Source organism: Chelon labrosus, assembly GCF_963514085.1.
Source record: "Chelon labrosus genome assembly, chromosome: 11".
Lineage (NCBI taxonomy): Eukaryota > Metazoa > Chordata > Actinopteri > Mugiliformes > Mugilidae > Chelon > Chelon labrosus.
This window is the reverse complement of record NC_140344.1, coordinates 2,151,265-2,170,783: the sequence shown is the minus strand read 5'-3', so window position 1 is coordinate 2,170,783 and position 19,519 is coordinate 2,151,265. Positions and strand designations below refer to the sequence as shown.

The following is a 19,519-nucleotide window of genomic DNA, read 5'->3' as shown; positions in this document are numbered from 1 at the left end:
AGCGAAGGTATTATATACCACAGATGAGGACCTATTGTGTACAGCAGATGAGAAACTAAGGGTACAATTATTCTCTGTTCCAATTCACAAATATTATTAAATAACATTAAGAAGTCATGGTTTACTTGACCAGGTATAATGCAAATCAGCAGATTACCTTCACTGTGATGATGAACGTGATATTTATATGTATGGCTTAGCAAAAGAGCACACAGCAGAACAGGTGTTTTCCAGACAAATACTGTTGGAGACAGAGCACTGCAGAGATGATTACATACTTTGGAATCTGTTTGTTTGTGAAAACACAATGACATTAAGTTGTCTTCAAGTGTTGCCTGGTTGGAAAATGAGGGTCGTTTTGAAAGCAGGTAGAAATTGTAAACCAAGGACAGTTTGGAAGTGAAAACACGCTGGAATTTTGACAACCAACATTTTACCAATAAAGACTTGGTCCAGGCTTCAGAACAGATTTAGGTGTAGTTGAGGTTAGTGACGTACCTCGTTACAGTATAAACTATGATTTGTTCAATGCTCTGTTCCTACGTGCCACTGTGGAGCACCCACTGTTAACGTATCTTTGTCCTTCCACAGTGCTGATGAAAGGTTTGATGCCTCATTCCACACCAACATCCTCGTCAACTCCACCGGCTACTGCCAGTATCTGCCACCAGGTAGCACACACATACAGGCAACTGAACACAAACTGGAGAACACACTGAACAGATCAACACATTCTGTGTAAAAGAGGTCTGTCTAGGGTTTTCATGTCACAGTGAATCACGGTTGAATTATTTCAACAACCATAAATTTGCTACTGATATTCTATGTAAGAGAGGATGAATGGTAATAACTCTCAGACTCTTCATCAAGCACCATTATTATGTCAACATTTTTTCCAACAATTTGTCCAATACTTTGGACGTTTAGCGTGCAAACAAACCCAGTATGAAATGTATGTATGAAATATATAAACATAATACCTGCTTAACAATTAGCATGTTAGCATTGTCATCAATGCAACACTGGACAGACACCTTGTAAAAGGAAAATACATTTATTACATTCCTTTATTATATGTCTGTAACTCAAAATATACATATACACAGCTTTTTACTGGAGTCATGCCACAGCCTTCCGCAACAAAGGAAATTTACAAGTATATTCCATGTATTTGTTGACTGCTGAGATAGCTGATAAATATCGAAGAAAAGCTATAGTATGGATAAAGTGAAGCACTGGGTCAGTGCTCAGAGATGTCATTTTACAGGTGAAGGTTCTATTGCTTCTAAGCTCGTGCATATATTAGAAAATGTCCAAACCAAGACTGAGACAATTTTGCAAATGTGCATCTCTGGGGTATGGAATGATCTTCTAATAGAAATCTAGAAATCTAACTTTTGGCTCAGCCTATTTGGGTTTGCAATATATTATAAAATCAAAGGGATATCCAAAAACAGAGCTGAAACAAGAGCAACTGGACTTGTGGGGTTTCTTGAAGATGTTCTTCTGTTCTAAAAGACTGGAGGGGAGTTGGGGTTTAGATAGGGACGTCTGTGGGCAGTGTCCATCAGAAAATTGTATGACTGAGGTCTGTTAATGACCAGTCTGTTAATGACCAGCTGCATAACTTCAGTCTCAAGGTGTGAGCTGTCCACCTGCACCTGAAGGACCAAGGACACCCCTTAGAGGGCAACAGCACACATAATTTAGCCAGAGAAGACAAATGCTTTAAAAGAGGAGTAAAGGAATCAATCTATGTCAAACTGCAAACTCCTTCTCTGAACAGAGGTGGTGGAATGGGATATAATCTGCCAGTGATTTGCAACACAGTCTTAACATCTGTCCCTAAGGAGTTTCACCCCTGTTCACACATTGAAACTGAAGTCTTGGGTCATTAGAGCACTAGGCTCTGATGAATGTTTCCATCAAGCCCTGATAGAAATGTAGGCTTGCAGATGGTCGTTTTATGAAGGTGAGGGTGGAAGGTTTTCTGAGGGGATGGGAAGAGTCAGCTTGAGGTCATGAGGTCAACAGAAGGATGTCAGGAGAAATTATGGTCTTAACTAATGACCTGATACTCATCATGACTTCTTTGGCTGCTGATGCAAATCAGACAAAAAGCACAACCTAACAGGAGGGGCCAGACCATAACATGCCTAGAGAAAGAGGGAAAGCAATTGGCTGATCAGAAATCAATAAGCAGTAAAAGTCGTAAAAGCTCTATTACTACTGACAGCTGACTTTGATTAGTGTGAGTTTGGGGTGTTGTTAGGAGGGACGGTAATGAATGAGATGAGTTCAGGTTTTATCAGGAGGTATTGTGAGGGGAAGCAGGTGCTGGCTGATTTGGGAGCAGATTTCATTTCCGAGCTGAGCAACCGCAGAATTAGTAGAAACATAAAATATGTTCCTGCTGAGCAGACTGAGTATCCCTGAGTTTTCTTGTATACATGTGGGGAAAAAGTGTTATCCCTCTGTACAGGTATTGTATAATCTGTCTGTGAACAGTTTGTCCTCAGAGCTCATCCTCTGCCAAGTTATTTTAGTTTGATGCTTATTTCTGAATTCTGTGTTCAGATTTGCATGGTTTCTGTTTCCCAAATCATCGTTCTCTTTGTACGTTGGAGGTTTTATTTGCCACTTCTCAGTGACAATTTAAGGTTCATATACCGTGTGAAAAATATTTAAAGAAGAACACATTTTTTATAGCCACCCAAAATATAACCTTGTGATTTAATGAGGTGGTTGGAGACTCTGCTGACACAAGTGTACATTATAGTAGAAAAGAAAAACATTCCTTCATCACAATCTATATAGCTTTATTTCAGCAACTCAAAATATACTTTTTTACACAGCTTTTTCCAGAGCCACATGCATTCCACATGGAACTTAACTGGTATTTTCCAGGTATTTGACTGCTGAGGTAGCTGAAATATTTGGGGGAAAACTACAGTATAGGAAAGATTCAAGAAGGGTTTAAAATATTTTATTGGAAAGAATTACTACCCACTACTGACCAGAGACGAGACACCCCAACACATACAGTTCAGAGAAGACAGATGGTTTAAAAATGGAGTAAAAGAATAAAGTGAAGGATCATTAATTTTCTCTGTACACCATTTTTGATATTGTATTTTACTTTTCATCTCATTTTCTTTTCGTCCCTTTTTTTCCAATTGTGTTCATGATTGCACCAACAAACCTGAACTCGCACGTCACTCACAAAAGACGGGCTTGGCTGCCACTGGGTTGGGTGCCAACCGGTGAAACATTCGTCTGAATGTCTGTTTTTATTTCAGGAATATTTAAGAGCACCTGCTACATTGACGTGCGCTGGTTTCCGTTCGATGTGCAGCGCTGTGACCTGAAGTTCGGCTCGTGGACGTACGGAGGCTGGTCGCTGGATCTGCAGATGATCGAGGCTGACGTCACAGGCTACATCGCCAACGGAGAATGGGACCTCGTGGGTAAGACACACTGCAGTTTTTCACACAAGAAACCATAGCTTGAACAAAGACATTCATTTTGTGTGTCTAGTCCTCCCCAAGGACTTTCACACATCAACACATAGCTCTTGGTCATACAACACCAGAATAAATGTGACAGCTAGACTAATTAGAACGTATGCACAATAGTGTATTTCACCAAAAGAATGTGATCACAAAGCTATGGGCGACAGTCACCACTCTCCTGGGAAGACTTTCCTCAGTATTTTGGAAAGGGACTGCTCGGCTTAGCTCCCATTCATCCATGGGAACATTAAGATGCCGGTGGACTTCAGAGCTGCTTGTCGGATAGTTGGATATACTGTATTTGGAATCCGTCAGTCAAGCTCCATTCCACTCAGCAAGCAGTCGACATCTGAGGCCACAGTGGGTACAGCCTCATCTACCACAGAGACTGGAAGAAAACGTAACCTGGTTTGATCATCACCTTAATTCCTGCAGTCAACAACCTAAAACTATGGACCTTTTTGTCACATTTGGCCACACAGTGCAATTCAAACTTATCTAAATCGTCTCTGTTTACAAAAAATAAAACACTAAGCTCACACAATTATAATGTGATTACTGTGACCTCAGTGCCACAAACTTATTTAGGGGCTAAACGTTGGGCAATCCTCAAAGACAGCGTCTATGATCAGGACTAGACAAACCAGCCCAAAGAATTACAATAAAAGTAAAATGGGGGAGGAGGGGTCTAATCTCTCTGGACTTGGAAAAAAAAAGGAAGATGGTCGCAAAAAATCCTCATTCTTCCTCAAAATTTTCTCCTCAACAGTGATGGTATTTGTTAAATGTGAACACAGCCGCCTGCAGACTCTACTGTACCGGGAGACTCAGAGAAGTGAGCAGCTCAGAGGCAGCCAAGCCCGTCTGCCGTGAAGTTTCACATCACTCTTCAGCATTAATCTGCTGCTAATTAAATCATTCTGCTGCTGCTGAGCTCACTGTCACCTGCAGGCCGTATTTACTTATGCGGGCCACGCACAAATGCCAGAAAATGCAACAAAGCGTAACCATTGAATGACATTTATATTATCAAGCTGCCACTCTGATTGAAAGCCAAAGGCTGTCTGAACATGCACACAGCATACATATGCTGCATGTTGTATTGTTTGTGCTGAAGCCAGTTCATACTGCATTACATGGAAACTGGATGGAGAGTCTTGTCTGTCGTTATGGTTTGTAATTTTGGAGCAACAGCAAAGTAGGTTCAAACAACTGTAGGCTGAAAGCAGCAAATTGCCAGACAAAGCTAGCCTAAACCGTGCCTTCCTTCCCAATCAACATCCAAGAAGTGTTTTCAAGCATGCTACATACAGTAAGTTAATAGTGGCCTTCTTCTTTATTCCTGCATTTACAAAAATCAGTCTAAGGAAATATCACACACGGCTTTACCCTGCATTCATCCAACGATGGCAGAATGAGATTATGAGGAAACACACATCTTGTACTAATTCCCACATTACTCCAAGGTAGTTAGCCAGAGTGCAAGCATAATCCAGTTTTTATGCAGAGAAACCTGAGGCCACTTTCAGCTCCTATGTGATGAACTTCTGTGTGTCTATCACCTAAAGCCTTCAGTAAGTAAGGTCATTAGTAAGGTTGTTCTCAGTTAAAGCGACTGAGAACCGAAGTCTTTTCTTTGATAATAGCAAAAAAAGCCACAAGACTCTTTCAAGCCAGGCAAGGCTGTGTCTGGATTTATATGGACAATGTGGGCATGCACAACATACTTTATAGATGACTTGTAGAACTGACACTTCTTAGGGAAAACATCTTATGAGCCTGCATGGCCTTGAGCTCCTTGAGTGTTTCAGGCATGGTCAGACAGGTCATCTGAGAGCATAAACACTTTGTTCAAGTGTAAATCTCCAGTCCACTTTTCAGGTTTTGGGCATGTTGGTTATGCTTTGTGCCTTTGTGTCTGTTAAACTGCCAGAAGTCCAATTGGGACATCTGAATGCAGTATTATGCTTGTCCCCTACCATTTCTCCCTTGTAATAACCAAATTAATCCAAGTGCAAAATGCATTTAATCCGTTAACTTCAAATCAACACACAAACTTCTCTTTCTATTCTTTTTTGTGACCCATACCAGTGTAAAAGGGCTTTCAGGTTCCCTGTTTAAACTCTGGCTAAACTTTTTAGAGCAAAGGGGCATGAGTATGTGCTGCAGAAACCTGATATGCTTTGGCTGTCAGGGGACACAAGGCCCTATTACCTTCATGATGACACCAGGGACCTAAACAGAAATATTCATAAAAGCACATTGAAGCATTAAATCACCATGCAGTGAATGATTTTCAGCACAGCAAATTCCTGAACCGTTACCATGCCCACCAGGGACTTCTGGGGCGTAAAATATTCCTGGTTCTTTTGACTGAAACACAGGATAAAGGATCTGAATTCTTGAGAAGAATGTGCACCTCTTCATGTCTCTGTATTAACATGGTTCAGGACCACATATTACCACACTTCTGCTGATCAGAGGTCCAGTAGAGGACATATTCTGAACTCTGTCACAGAGCTGCTGTTGGAGACTAATTATGAGTGCAGGATTGTCTACAGTCTCTGGGGAGCTGAAGGAAGCTTCTCTGTTTATACTGTCTGAAAGAGAGTATGAACTGCAAAGAGAGATAGCAGAGAATGAATACCAACCTCCCCTAGAGATGCTGCTCAGGCAATGAGCCATTGAAAGGGAATTTAATTGAAGATCTCAGCAGCATGCTTCCCATTTACTTCCCATTCCTTCTCATCCAGCAAAGATTAAGGCCAGTGCAGTGGGCAATGTAGTAACGTATAGCCAAATGAAGTGCAGCCAGGCATACTGCACTCCACAGCAAAAGCATCCAAGTTTTTTTTTCCTGCCACTTCATCCAGTAATTAATCAGCAAAATGACCAGAAAGAAAACCATTGAATATCAGTTGTGTCTAATATGGATTTAGCTTTATCGAATATCACAAGAGAATGGTGGGGCATTGCTTCCCTGGAGCAAAAATGGTCAAGGAATATCAGCTGGTTTCTGTGTGCACCCTCAGTACTAAAGATGTTAAATAAACAGATCAGTCTCATGGGAAAAGTATGTACACTCCTTCATTTATCACACCTTCAAAGATACTGTACCAAAGAATCAGATTAGAACTAGAGAATTGGAATTAGAACCTGTTTTAACTCTGACATCTGAGTTATGGTGTTCTCTGCAGCTGTTGAAGTCCAACCTGCAGTCACTGAACTATGAATACGGCATCATATCAAAATGTTTTTAGAGATAAAATGAGACGTTGAACGTTGAAGTTGAACTGGAAGTGAACATTTCAGCAGGGTCATGAATAGAAGCAAATTCATGTAGGAATGTCTCAAAGAGAAGAAATTCAGGGTTATGGAATGGCTTTGGAAAACAACCCAGATTTGAATCCCCTTGAAATGTTGATCTTGCAACTATGGGAATTTAGACAATACAAAAGACTGCAATAGTTTGAATGACAGTACAGAGTAGCTTTTTGTTCTCTATTCTCAGATTATACATTTTTTTCGCACATACAACATTAATTGTTATTGCCTGTCTGGACACCACTGTAGTGCTAGCTAAAGTGCAGTTTATCTCTCCAGAAGGAAGGCTTATTTTCTTTTTTCTACCCTTTCTCTTTCACTTTTCACTTTCTTCTGCGTGAATTTAACATTACCTGTCAAACTGCAGTGATTTATGATTTTCATATGGCACATTATAGTGGTTTATTGTGGCGTGTCCTCCTGACAAAGTTCTTGGCACATGCATCCAATTTAAAATCTAAAGCAATACTCAAGTGGATGAGGACATATTGGGTCACAAGTAGGATTTATTTTTTTTTTTTTTCATCTTCACACTCATGCATGAAGCCCAGTGTTCTTTTATTTGTTGAAGGTGACGCCATAACTGGCAAGAGACTTGAATCAATAATAGCCTCAATTTTTGGTGACTTGCAGGTGAAAAGTCCTGTAGCTATGTGTTTAAGCTTAATTTGTGGAAATGTTTTAGTTTTTAAGATTTTCTGATGACTTCATTTTCAGGTAATATATTTTACATTAAAGTGTTATACAGTGTTTTTGCAAATACTTGTTTAATCCTGCCTCAGACTAATTCGTTTTGATAAAATCAGTAGCACAATGCGACACTCACACGATTTATGGTTGTCTAAACTGTGTCACACCTACCAAGTCAAGTCTATACAGTATTTGCGTTGCTTTGCCTAAAATGGTACAGTGCACTTGGTTCTCTGCTTTCACAGTTCGTGGCTGTGGATTGGACAGTGCTACAGGTGTTTGTTTTTAAATCCATTACTAGGCTAAGACATTCCTTTCATTTTAACTGATCTTGAAACTGACCTTTCCACTTTCCACCCTGTCTCAGGATCTGCCCCAAGCCAAGGCCACAGGCCATCTGGTGGTACTCTGACTAAATGGATGCTGCAGCATTGTTTGTGCTATATTTATGTTCATCAAATCTTCTAGTTTATTCCATTATCATGGATTGTATTGAGGCTAATTTCCATCTGTACATTACATTTGTGTTTAAATGGAAGTTATTTGAGTTGTCCAGGGAGAACCGAAACAGTTAAAACATTTAACGCAGAGAGTAAGGCAGGTGACTATTTTCAGATTTTTGTTATTAACTTTATCTGAATTCATCAAGTTTTGAAATTTGGTTTACAAATCTATCACTGGCACACGCACTGTGGCAACAGATTATTATTCCACTAATAAAACCTGGGCAGATCTCATTACTGTCAGTTCTCCTCAGCAGGCAGCTTCACGAATCCCTGCAGCAGCAATGAAAGAAGATTTGATGTTTAAATACTTCTCCTGTGGAGGAATAAATTACCTTTTCTGAGTCATTTCAGGTGAAATAGTCCTTCCTTCAGGACAAGGAGTGGATGTGACAGGATGTAATATGCAGTGTTTAGGAGGGAACATTTTGAAGGAAATGTTCTGTTAATGGTAAATGGTCTTGTATTTCTATAGAGCTTTTCTACCTACTGGTACTCAAAGTGCTTTACAGCCACAATGAAACATCCACTTATTGGCTTACACAAGCACTGGGAGCAACATGTGGCATGTTCCGGGGATTGAACCGCTTTTTTTTTTTTTTTTTTTAGTCGTCTGAAATTTTAGCTCAAGATAGCTCATTGATAATCTACCATCCCAGTTGTAGCCCTATTCCAGATGGGCTGTTACAATACTGTAACTGTAAACACCAATTACACGAGTTCCTTTCTGGAAGAACATTCCTGACATTGCCATGGATACCCCTCCTAGGAATGCAGAGCTGTATACCAGTCCAGGGTTGGAGTGAGATTCAGTTCAATTTATACCAGTATACCACACTTAATAGTAATACTGAGTCACAATCTGCTGGGGAAACCTTTTTGTTATGTATGATATCCTAAACATGGTAAATGGCCTTGCTTTTATATAGCTCTTTTCTACCTATTGGTACTCAAAGCACTTTACAGTCATAGACGCATCTACCCATTCATTCACACAAGCACACACACATTCACACACCAGTGCCACGCACTGGGAGCAACTGGGGGTTCAGTGTCTTGCTCAAGGACACTTTGGCATGTGGCACATTCTGGGGATCGAACAGCCAACCCTCTGGTTCGTGGACAACCCGCTATACCTACTGAGCCACAGCCGCCCATATTTAATATATGGTCCCCGGGTAGGGGACGTATCAGTTATTAATCTGATAAGAACAGATACAAACCAACATAACAAAACCAAAATATATATTGATAACTTAAACCTAACTATAGCAACTTGTAGTGCCAAATGCATTTTCACTGCGACTAGGCTACCTGTTACCATATTTTGTTAGAGTTTAGATATCTCTACACCCACCTTAGAAGTGTCCAAAATAATGCAAATATACTGACATCCATCCATCATTTATAAGTTCTTATCCCGTAAAGGGCCGTGGTGGGCTGGAGCCTATCCTAGGTCCCCGGGACAGGTCCCCAGTCTATCACAGGCCTAACACAGAAATACAAACAACCATTCACACTCACATCCATGCCTATGGCCAGTTTAAAATCACAAATGAACCCAACATGCATTTCTTTATATTGTGAAGTACCCAAAGAAAACACCTGCAGGCACAGGGAGAACAAGCAAACTGTACAGAAAGACCCCAGATGATTGGCGGATTCAAACACAGATTAAGAGAGTAGCCCAAGTAAGCCCAAGTAAAGACACTGAGCATTAATGCGAGTGCTAGGGATCACCGTAGGGATCTTCTGCGGGTAAGACCTCATTGTTGATGTTTTCTTTGCAGAGGTTCCTGGAAGAAGGAATGAGCGCTTCTACGACTGCTGTAAGGAGCCGTACCCTGACGTGACCTTCACTGTGGTGATGAGGAGGAGGACACTCTACTACGGGCTCAACCTCCTGATTCCTTGTGTCCTCATCTCCACCCTCGCACTCCTTGTCTTCCTGTTGCCTGCTGACTCTGGAGAGAAGATCTCCCTGGGTGAGAACTCAACTTTGTGTGTGTAGAAACTGGACTGATTATGTTCTCACCAAGCTCCAGACAACTATTCTGAAGGTAAATTACAGTATCCTCAAAGACTTCCACAGAAACTGGTCAAATCATTTTGAATTAGGGGAAATCTTAAAAATGGGTTTGTGTATATATGGATTATATAGTAAGTAGTAGAGGGCCACAAGAAGCAATAGTGAGCCCACTACACACTCAAATCTCAAAACTGAAACTCAAAACTATCTATAATTCCTTATCATGAAGTGTTTGAAAAAAACAATATCTTTGGTAAATGAGCCTTTAAGGATAAGGACTGAAATATACAGCATGTATAATGAGGCGCACATTAAAGGGGCTGTGTTTCTTTCTGTCAAGTACGGGTTGGTACTCACATGTGACAACTATCTCTCTATTCATCAGTCTCGTCTGGGAGGTATGGTGGCAAGATGGTAGCTTTTTTGAGTGAATAATATGTCCATATCTGACTATAGTTTGCCAAAACTTCTATCTTGTCTCCTGGCCCATGTGGAAAAAAAAATATATATAACAGTACATTTGGCACAAAAACAAAAAAAGCGCATCAACAAAAGCACACCATACTCTCATACACTCTTCAGGTGGAGGGAATAATGCAGAGCTCCAAATTCCACTCAGTTTTGGAAAAGAACCTTCTGGTGACTACATTCATCTTTCAGCCCGACAATAATCCAAGGCATACATTTAAATCGTCAAAAGAAAAATGATGAAGGTTTTGGAATGGCCCAGACAGAGTTCAGACCTGAATATTACAGAGAGGATGTGAAGAGGGCTGCGCACAGCAGATGGCCTCAAAATCTGATGGATCTGGAGCAGGATGTGTCAAACTGATTCAAGACTCTTATCTAAGCAGACTGAGTGCTGTAATCATATCAAAGGATTCTTCAGCTTAGTATTAGTGCAGGTGTGCGCACATTTATGTTACAGTCGTATGATTTTTTTTAATTTTGATCTTTTTTCTTTGTCACACATTGGTTTTCTGTGACATTGCATAGGTTTGTTATTTTCTAAATAAATGTACAAATGTTCTGCTGATTTAATGTTATCTGTGTGTGAATGGTTGTGCGTTTCTGTCAGTGAGTGGGTAGATATGTCATCGTGACTATGCAGCACTTTGAGTACCAATAGGTAGAAACACTCTTTATAAATACGAGCCAGTTACCACAAGGCAACTGAATTCTCAATAGATTTGGGAGATAATAATGTCGCACAGTGATGTAGGCTTTAGTGAGCTGACTGATCCACAGACGCGTAAAACAATCTGTATCCTGCGAGAAACTACTGGCAGTTATGGATGTGTTTTAACAAGATTGTGTTTGACGATCTGTGATCTCACACTGACATTTATAGCACAGACCCTTTCTTGTTGCACTTAAGTCCTAAGTTTCAACAACAAAAAATGGAGCACAGATAAATACTGCCTCCTCTCTTTCCATTCTTTCTGTGATTTCACACATTTTTGAGGGAACCTTACTCCTGACTGAAACCTCCTCCTCCTGTCCAACTTTCAGGGTTTGCCAGTGCAATATAGTTGATGTGATTGTGTTCAGTCCGGAAAAGGCATTGTACCATTTAGAAATTAACACTATTTAGCCTTTATTTTTGTCAGAATTCATCAGAATTTTCATTAGGAGCTGTAATTCTGTGAACCATCTTTGGTCGAAAGCGAATGGTATGGTGTGATGGCAGTATTTGCAAATACTGTAATTTACAAACAGATACTGTAGCATGAATTGGTCACCCTAAATGAAAGCTTAACTGTGTCTGCAAGGGTGGATTTCACAATTTTTGAAGTTCTGTTCCTAAAGGTGTAAATAATTGCTTTCTATCTGCAGGCATCACAGTGTTGCTCTCTCTGACAGTCTTCATGCTGCTGGTAGCCGAGATTATGCCTGCAACATCAGACTCTGTTCCTCTCATAGGTGAGCTTTTGACCCACCATCATATTAACATATGAGGAAGAGTATTCCCCTGGATGTCCTGGACCAGAACAATGTCAAATCGGTTAAAGCTTATTAGTCATGAAACAAAGAAATCACTCAAGTTAAAGCAGTTAGGTTTTATTGTCCTAATTTGCGGATTATCTGCATAGCTTCATCGAAGAAGACATCATGCCCACATCTTACTGTATATCTCCCACAATATGAAACTTACAGAGTCATCTAATGGCTTCTTCTTGACATAAATATGTATATTTTGTTAGTTTCAAAGTTATTTCAACCTAAATTGTCCCGTTTTGAGTTTTTTGGACTATTTATGAAATTATTGTTTATGCATCAGTGGCTCTAATGTGAATTTTGTTCCACTGAGAGAGTTGAGTTGAAACAAACATGATAGGCTTCCCAGCATGCAACTGTGTCTTTAATAAGTCTTCAGTTAAGTTAGTAAACTCAGTCAGTTCTACACTCCATGCATTATAATTATAAGTGGGACTATTTTATAATCAGTGCAAATAAAATATTGTTGTAGTCCTAAAAGCCAAAAATGCCAAGTAAGTCCTTGTAACACTGCAAATAATAGCAATTACCCTTGTTTAGCAATTCCCCTAGTGGACTGGTAAAGTTTATCTAAGTATAAATAAGGAAAATACCAAAAATGTTGAAGTAACAGATCATTAGTCCTTTGTTTATTCTGCCTCATGTGTGTTGTCTCAGCCATACAAGTTGAGCATCATTAAGGTTCTTGTGGTTAAACGTTGTCTTGCAGCACAGTACTTTGCTACCACCATGGTGATTGTGGGTCTGTCGGTCATTGCTACAGTTCTGGTTCTGCAGTATCATCACCACGACCCTGATGGAGGAAACATGCCACAGTGGGTCAGTCAGCCGTCCTCCTCTTCTTCTCCTTTACTTATGTTACATCTTAATATCTCTGTGGAAAGTCTACCATGGCCTCTACATTGTGCCAGCTCAGCTTTAATGGGCTCCAGGTATTTAATGAGCTCAGTTTAACGAGCTTTGAACGAGAGGTGTCAGTCTTCACTCTGAGAGCTTATTTATTTATTCTACAACAGCTTGAAGCGTAAAGATAAGGACTCTACACATCTAGCCACCAGCGCATGCACACGCACTCTAAGCACTAATTCTGACCCTAATCTTAAAACTAAGTCCTCCAAACATCCCTGGTCCAGCCAAAAGGTCCTCACTTTCCCAAAATGTCCTCACTACAGTGGTTTATATCTCAAACTGGTCTTCAAAAGGATAGCTGTACGAGAGCACACACACACACACACCACGCACACAGCTCTGACCTTCAAACTAGAGCCCCCTTTAATGAAATGTATTTTACTCTTGCTCAGATTTCCGGAGGGGATTGTTTTTGTGTGTGTGGTTGTGCGCTTGTGTGTGTGTCAGGGTTAAGTGTGTGGAGGTGACTGTCCTGCTCTGACGTGTGTTTCAAATGCGACAGCTCCTACTGAGGAAAAGGAGGGATGGGTTATGGTTGTTGAGCTGTGAAGGTGAAGCCGTGAGGCTGAAAGGACAAATCTGTCTCCTTCTATGTAGAGTGGAGTCCAGCAGCCACAGCATAGTCCTGGGGACCTTGATGGCAGACACTATGGCTAAAACAGTTTTAAAATCAGCACATAAGAAATGTCTTTCTTGATCTTTTTTGCACCAAGTAATGCAAATTTCATGCATGACTTCTGTCATGCAGACAGAACGATCAACAGAATCTCTTTTCCAAGTCACTTTTTTGACTGAACTTCTCTCTTGTCAGTCTTGAGGTTATTCATCATTTAAGCCCATGCTGCTCTGTGGTGTTTGAAGGATAAAGAAAATGCAATTGTACATGGTCATGCTAAGACTTGACAGAGTTTAAGGACATGCTGGTACAGACTGGGTGTTGAGGGGATTTAATAATCCACTATCAAAAGGAAATTCAACGGAAATGCACAAAAAATTAACTGTGAGAAACTGAAGTCTATATGTACACCCTGAAGTGAATAAAGGAAAGGAACAGAAATGACGTAAGAAACTTCAAATTAGGTGTTGGTGAATATTAGTGAGCTAAACCCTCCTCCAGAGAAGGCACATAAGTGACTGACGGAAGCAGTGAAGTGTTAAAGGTCTGACTGACGTTCAGGCTCTCAGACAGTCGACAGTTTGAGTTTGACGGCTAAATAATTAATGAGTGACAGTGTGATAGTGTGGACTGAAATACTGGACTGGTGGAGAAGATTTCCTCTGAGAGGAAGGAGCCACACATATCATTTTATCACTGCTCTACCGCTACAAACACACGGGCCCATATAGCTCTCATGTACATGCACATCTGTTCTGTATAAACACAGGTCTGCTGGTTGGATTGAAGCATCTTTTTGTATATTATCGTATTTGTATATTTCACTTGAAAACAAGCTTGTATTTTCAGCATAAGATCATTTTTAAGCCATAAAACCATAAAAGCCTTAGTTTTAGTTCTAAGATCACGTGAAAAGAGATTTTTAATCTGCCTCTCAAGCATTCTATGGTGGTATTGTGGTCTGAAAGAACATTAAAATGGCAGGTTACAGTATATATGGCATGAAGATCAGCACCTCCATACCTGAAGCACTGGTGCTCATATTGTCCCCAGCAGGTGAGGAGAAAGTCCTTCTCTAGTTGAAGGACGTGACAAGGCTCTGGGTCTTGCCATTGGAGTTACATGTAGGTGAAAAGCGTCCTTTCAGTGGGATCTGTGACCTCACATTTAGAGACAGCAGAACCACTACTCTTAGTGGGTTCAAAGTAGCTAGATGAGTTGGTCTGGACATCTGGCCTGGAGACCATATAGACATCTAAATGGCAGGGTATTCCTGTTTGTCGCAACATGGCTATGCTACTAGACTGCTGTGTCTTTGTCTTTTTTTTTATATATGCATACATGAAAATACGCTCTCAGTGTAACTTTTGACTATCTTTGTTCCCTGTCTTCTTCCTCAGATCCGTGTGATTCTGTTGAACTGGTGCGCCTGGTTCCTGCGGATGCGATGTCCTGGCAAAGCAAAGGTTCATTTGGCGTGTCACAATGCCGGCAAACATCAGCGTGGCAGCCTGTCCAGCCTGGAGCTCAGTGTCAGTCAGGGCTCACTGCGACATCACCCACAGGTAACCAGCGGAAACCTCCTCTATGTCGGCTTCCGGGGAGTGGAGGGGCTGCACTATGGCTCGCCTTCCGAACCAGAGCTCCTTTGCTCGCGGCTCTTGGGAGGCGCTGTTGGCGGTGAAGAGGACATGCTGAGAATGGGTGGCGCAGCTGGAGGAAGAGTAGGGGGAGCAGCTGGGGGCTCAACACTCGAGGCAGAGTTGAGCCATATCCTGGAGGAGGTGCGATACATTGCAAGGCGCTTCCGTAACCAGGATGAGGAGGAGACAGTCTGCAGCGAGTGGAAGTTTGCGGCAGCAGTGATCGACCGGCTCTGTCTGGTGGCGTTCTCCCTCTTCACCATCCTCTGCACCATCGGCATCCTAATGTCCGCTCCCAACTTTGTGGAGGCCATTTCCAAAGACTTCTTTAGCTGAGCATAAAGAGGAGAAGTGACTGCTGATCAACGCACATGCCGTCTATACATTTTTATTATTGTCAACAAATCTCCCTGTTATTGTCAATGAGTCCCATGACGTCCCTACTCTCTCTGTGGCTCTTGACACAAGAATACAGTAGTTTTAGGTTTTAGTCTTAGCCATAACTTTCCAACTTCAATGTGTTGACAGCTGGTTTGAGCTGTTAACTTTCAGACCACCTAGTTCAGACCTTGCATTAACCCCTTAACGCCTAAATTGATTTGCAATTTAATTATTTGTGTTTTTGCTTTCAAGCTGATGCTAAATTAAGTAGAGATTGTTAATTTGTTTAGATATAATTTTAGGTATGATGCAAATTAGACAACAGGCATGAATGGTAAAATTCGCGACACTTGGCGTCAAGGGGTTAACATCCATCCTGGGCAATCCAATCGCAAGTGGCAAGCACAGGTGTGAACACACCCAGGAAGATTTGCATTTGACTGATCCAGTCTCAGACCACATTGGGAGGTGGTCTGGGGACACATTTGATCCCATTCCTTTGGTAGTGTGAACACACAATGGACCCTGGGTCACATTAAAGATCACCTACTCAACAGGGCTGCTCTTGCATAAGTGCATTTTGCCTCATTCATTTGGAAAAAACACACAACTGCTATTATAAATGATCACCAGAATAGGTAAAAGCACTGTGAGGGATGTCTGTTATTAGTAATGAGAGCCTTGTACAATATTTTGCCATTATAGCTATTACCTACCTAAAGAATAAGAAAACTTAAACCAGAATTAAGAAATGAAATTATTCAAGAAAGAGTAAACAGAGTGTGTTTAAAAGACAGCATGTAGTTATTTATCATGTTGATGTACAGTATAAGGAGTCTCATTAAGTGTATTTCCTCAATCACCAGTGTCTGTATTTACCTTCATTATCAGCGATAACAGTGCATGTTGAAACTTCCAGGATTTAGTTATAATCAGAGCTATGTGCAGGTCTCAAAACTCAGGGCAGAGATAATAAATAATAATTTAACGAAACTGAGATCAGTATCGAGAATTGGCTGGGGACACACAGGGGACACACAGAGAGGCATTTTAATCCCAGATGTGAACACGGGTGCTTAAAGGCTGGCTACTTGCGACTGGATTGCTAGATGTTAATGTTCTGAACAGAGCCCTATGTCACACACACCCGCCAGATTCCAGACCACATACCGTTTTCAGTGATTCAGTCACCAGCTATTGTGATGATGATTTTCTCATTCTGGAAAAGCAGCCAAGAGGGCAGGTAACCTGGACTGGGAATCTGAGGAGGTTTTCACACCTAACTAGTTTGGTTCAGTTAAATCTGAATCTGGTTGGTCTGTCCGGTTAGTGCAGGTTGGTTGGGCTGGTGAGGAAGCTGACAAACAAACTTTTAAAAATGATCTTGATCAGTTCCAAGCAATCTATGGTATGACAACCAAAGAACAAACAACTGTTTTTGTGACTGTAGAGCTCAATGAATTTAAAAGCTGAACTACTTAAAACATCTATCAGCTGTTTGTGGATTGTTCAGCGACCTTATAAGTACTCACATAAATCTTTTGCATACTGTATGCCTCTCAGCAGTTTAAACTGTTGTCTGCTGTGTTTGTACACTCTCTGTACAAGATCTTTCTGTTCGTGATGCCCTTCTGGGCTCTCTCTTTCTCTGGGCCTCCTCTCATACCTACCTCCTTTTACTGCTTGCTTTGCTGCACCATACAACACACAATGCATTATACTTACACCAGTCATTACACAGACAACTGAATTCTGTGCTTATACACCTCATGGTTAGGAATATTTAGATGAATAAACTACCTTTTGTATTCTAATGTTGTGTGCGGTCTCCTTTTTTGTTGCTAGCCTTGAGCCAGGTTGTACGTAAGTATGGCACATCATTGTCTCATCGCAATCACAAATGTTAAAAAAAATAAAAAATGTATTTCAGAGAGAGCTACAGTTTGCTTCACAAATCAGTTAACTGGGGAGCTTTAGTGGTCATTTTTAAAGTCAAGACAGAACCAGATTCAGTCTTTAAGCTAAGCTAAGCTAAACTAAGCTAAGCTAAGCTAAGCTAAGCATCACTGTTTACTTATGTTACTTTTGATTTTGTCCAGTATCTGCACATAATCAGCAATAGTTGCAGATACCAGATGTCTTTGGAAAATGACTCACTACAGACTGGGACAAGAGACAGGTTAGTTTTACCATACAGAAGAAAAATGCTTTGTTGACAGTATCTCCTGTTACTGTCGTATGTTAATACATTGCTGTACGTGACAACTCATCTAAATCTGACGGGGAATTAAACTTCACATAAAAGTCAACAGTAAACAAACACTCCAGTGCATTTTAAAAACACCATCGATTTCCCCAATTGTCACCAGGCTGAACATTGAAATGTATTAATCAGAGAGCCTAAAAAATCCTTCATACATTTCACAGCTCCAGTAATCATAGGTTACTTTGGTTATTTGTGTAATTTAAGGCCCAAAATATCTCATGCTGATGTTTTCAGAAGCGCGTTTTCCTTTCATTTTTATGCCATGCCTACATATGCCTCAATTTGGGTAGTGGCAAACTACCCAAATTGCATTATAATACGTATTGTGCTGTGATACAATCCTAATTGGTTGCAGCAAATTTGAATTTGTTGTTCAGATCTGATGCTTTTGTTTTCCTGTTTACATAATTTTTTTTAAATGTGGCCAATATCAGATTCCGGTGTCTCAATCCTGAAATGGTCCAAATGTGCAAAAGACGTCACATGCCTACATGATAATGTGGAATTGTGTATTAATAGCATGCCTCTTCCAGCACATCTTGCATGTGGTAGCAACTGTAACCATTCATCTTAAAATAATTTGACTTTTCACCTGACTTAAACACATAAGTGTAGGTATCATATCTTACTTTCAGTTTTTGTCCTTTTTTAATGTTATTTCATTTATTAGTTTCTCCAAAATAAAGTCAGTGAAGCTGTGCCCCTGAATTATTATTATTATGTAATTGAACATTTTAATGATGTCTGGGCCAAAAAAAACATTAGTCGTGTCATTAGATATACGGATGAGTTAGCCACCACCGGAGTTACAGCATCATCCGTGTTTAAGGAGCTGTGGATGCCAAGCCTGGATTAATCAAGACTTGGCAGAGACACAGCTGAAATAGAGAGACAGAGAATAAGACAGACAGAGGAGCAGAGACCGAAGCAGAGAACCAGCAGATGTTCTGAGACCGCTTTGATAAAAGCAACTAAAAGCTGATTGGCTGTGAGTGAGTGTATGGCTCTGTCAGTATACTGTCTGTCTATGTGAATGGTGTGGAATTTTCTCAGACTGTGCTCTGGGGAAACCTGCTTCCTTTCCTTTTTTGTTGTGTTTTGTTTCTAATTTGGCCCGCTGTGGAGCCTGAGCAGAGGCATAATGCGACCCGCTGTCATTCAACTCTTGAGTGCCAAATGATATAAGGATAATTTATACAGAATATATTTGTTCCACAGAAAAGGGGGCATCACTGAGAACTGAATGCCCACATCACAGACAGACTGGGATGCAACATATCTGCTGGGTATCACCAGCTGCTCAGACGTCTGTGTGACCTGAAGTCTGTTCTGGAAACAGATTTCATGACAAGCACAGAACATTTGGATACTGGAGGAGCAGCAGTAAAGAGCAGCCTAATGCAGATAGTTTAAAACAGAAAATACAGTAAACTGGTAAAGATGATACATTCAACCTGTTTAAAGGCTTCACCCCAAAATGAAAAGGTCTCTGTTCAAGAATATTCTATAGTGTGATACAGCACTATTCACAGCACCATGAGTCATAAGGCAAAATGCACTGTGCTGTATGATGGATGGATACACCTTAACCCTCAGGGTCAGTTTAATTTATTACCCTCTTGAGTCATTAAGGACAACAATGCCCACT

At 40.7% G+C, this 19,519-nt stretch overlaps 1 protein-coding gene across 1 annotated transcript in view; it reads left to right on the top strand.

The window, feature by feature from the left end:
- The window catches only part of LOC311495896 (neuronal acetylcholine receptor subunit alpha-7-like), a gene marked incomplete at its 5' end in the record, with an annotated part of 37,781 nt that extends 22,177 nt beyond the window's left edge, over positions 1–15,604 (top strand). The window contains 6 exons of the mRNA XM_084555544.1: positions 592–671; positions 3,300–3,467; positions 9,820–10,014; positions 11,895–11,981; positions 12,766–12,875; positions 14,982–15,604. Coding sequence (XP_084411670.1) covers positions 592–671; positions 3,300–3,467; positions 9,820–10,014; positions 11,895–11,981; positions 12,766–12,875; positions 14,982–15,560 — 1,219 coding nt within the window. The 3' untranslated portion in view covers positions 15,561–15,604. The remainder of the gene's footprint in view (positions 1–591; positions 672–3,299; positions 3,468–9,819; positions 10,015–11,894; positions 11,982–12,765; positions 12,876–14,981) is intronic.
- Positions 15,605–19,519: the final 3,915 nt, after the last annotated feature.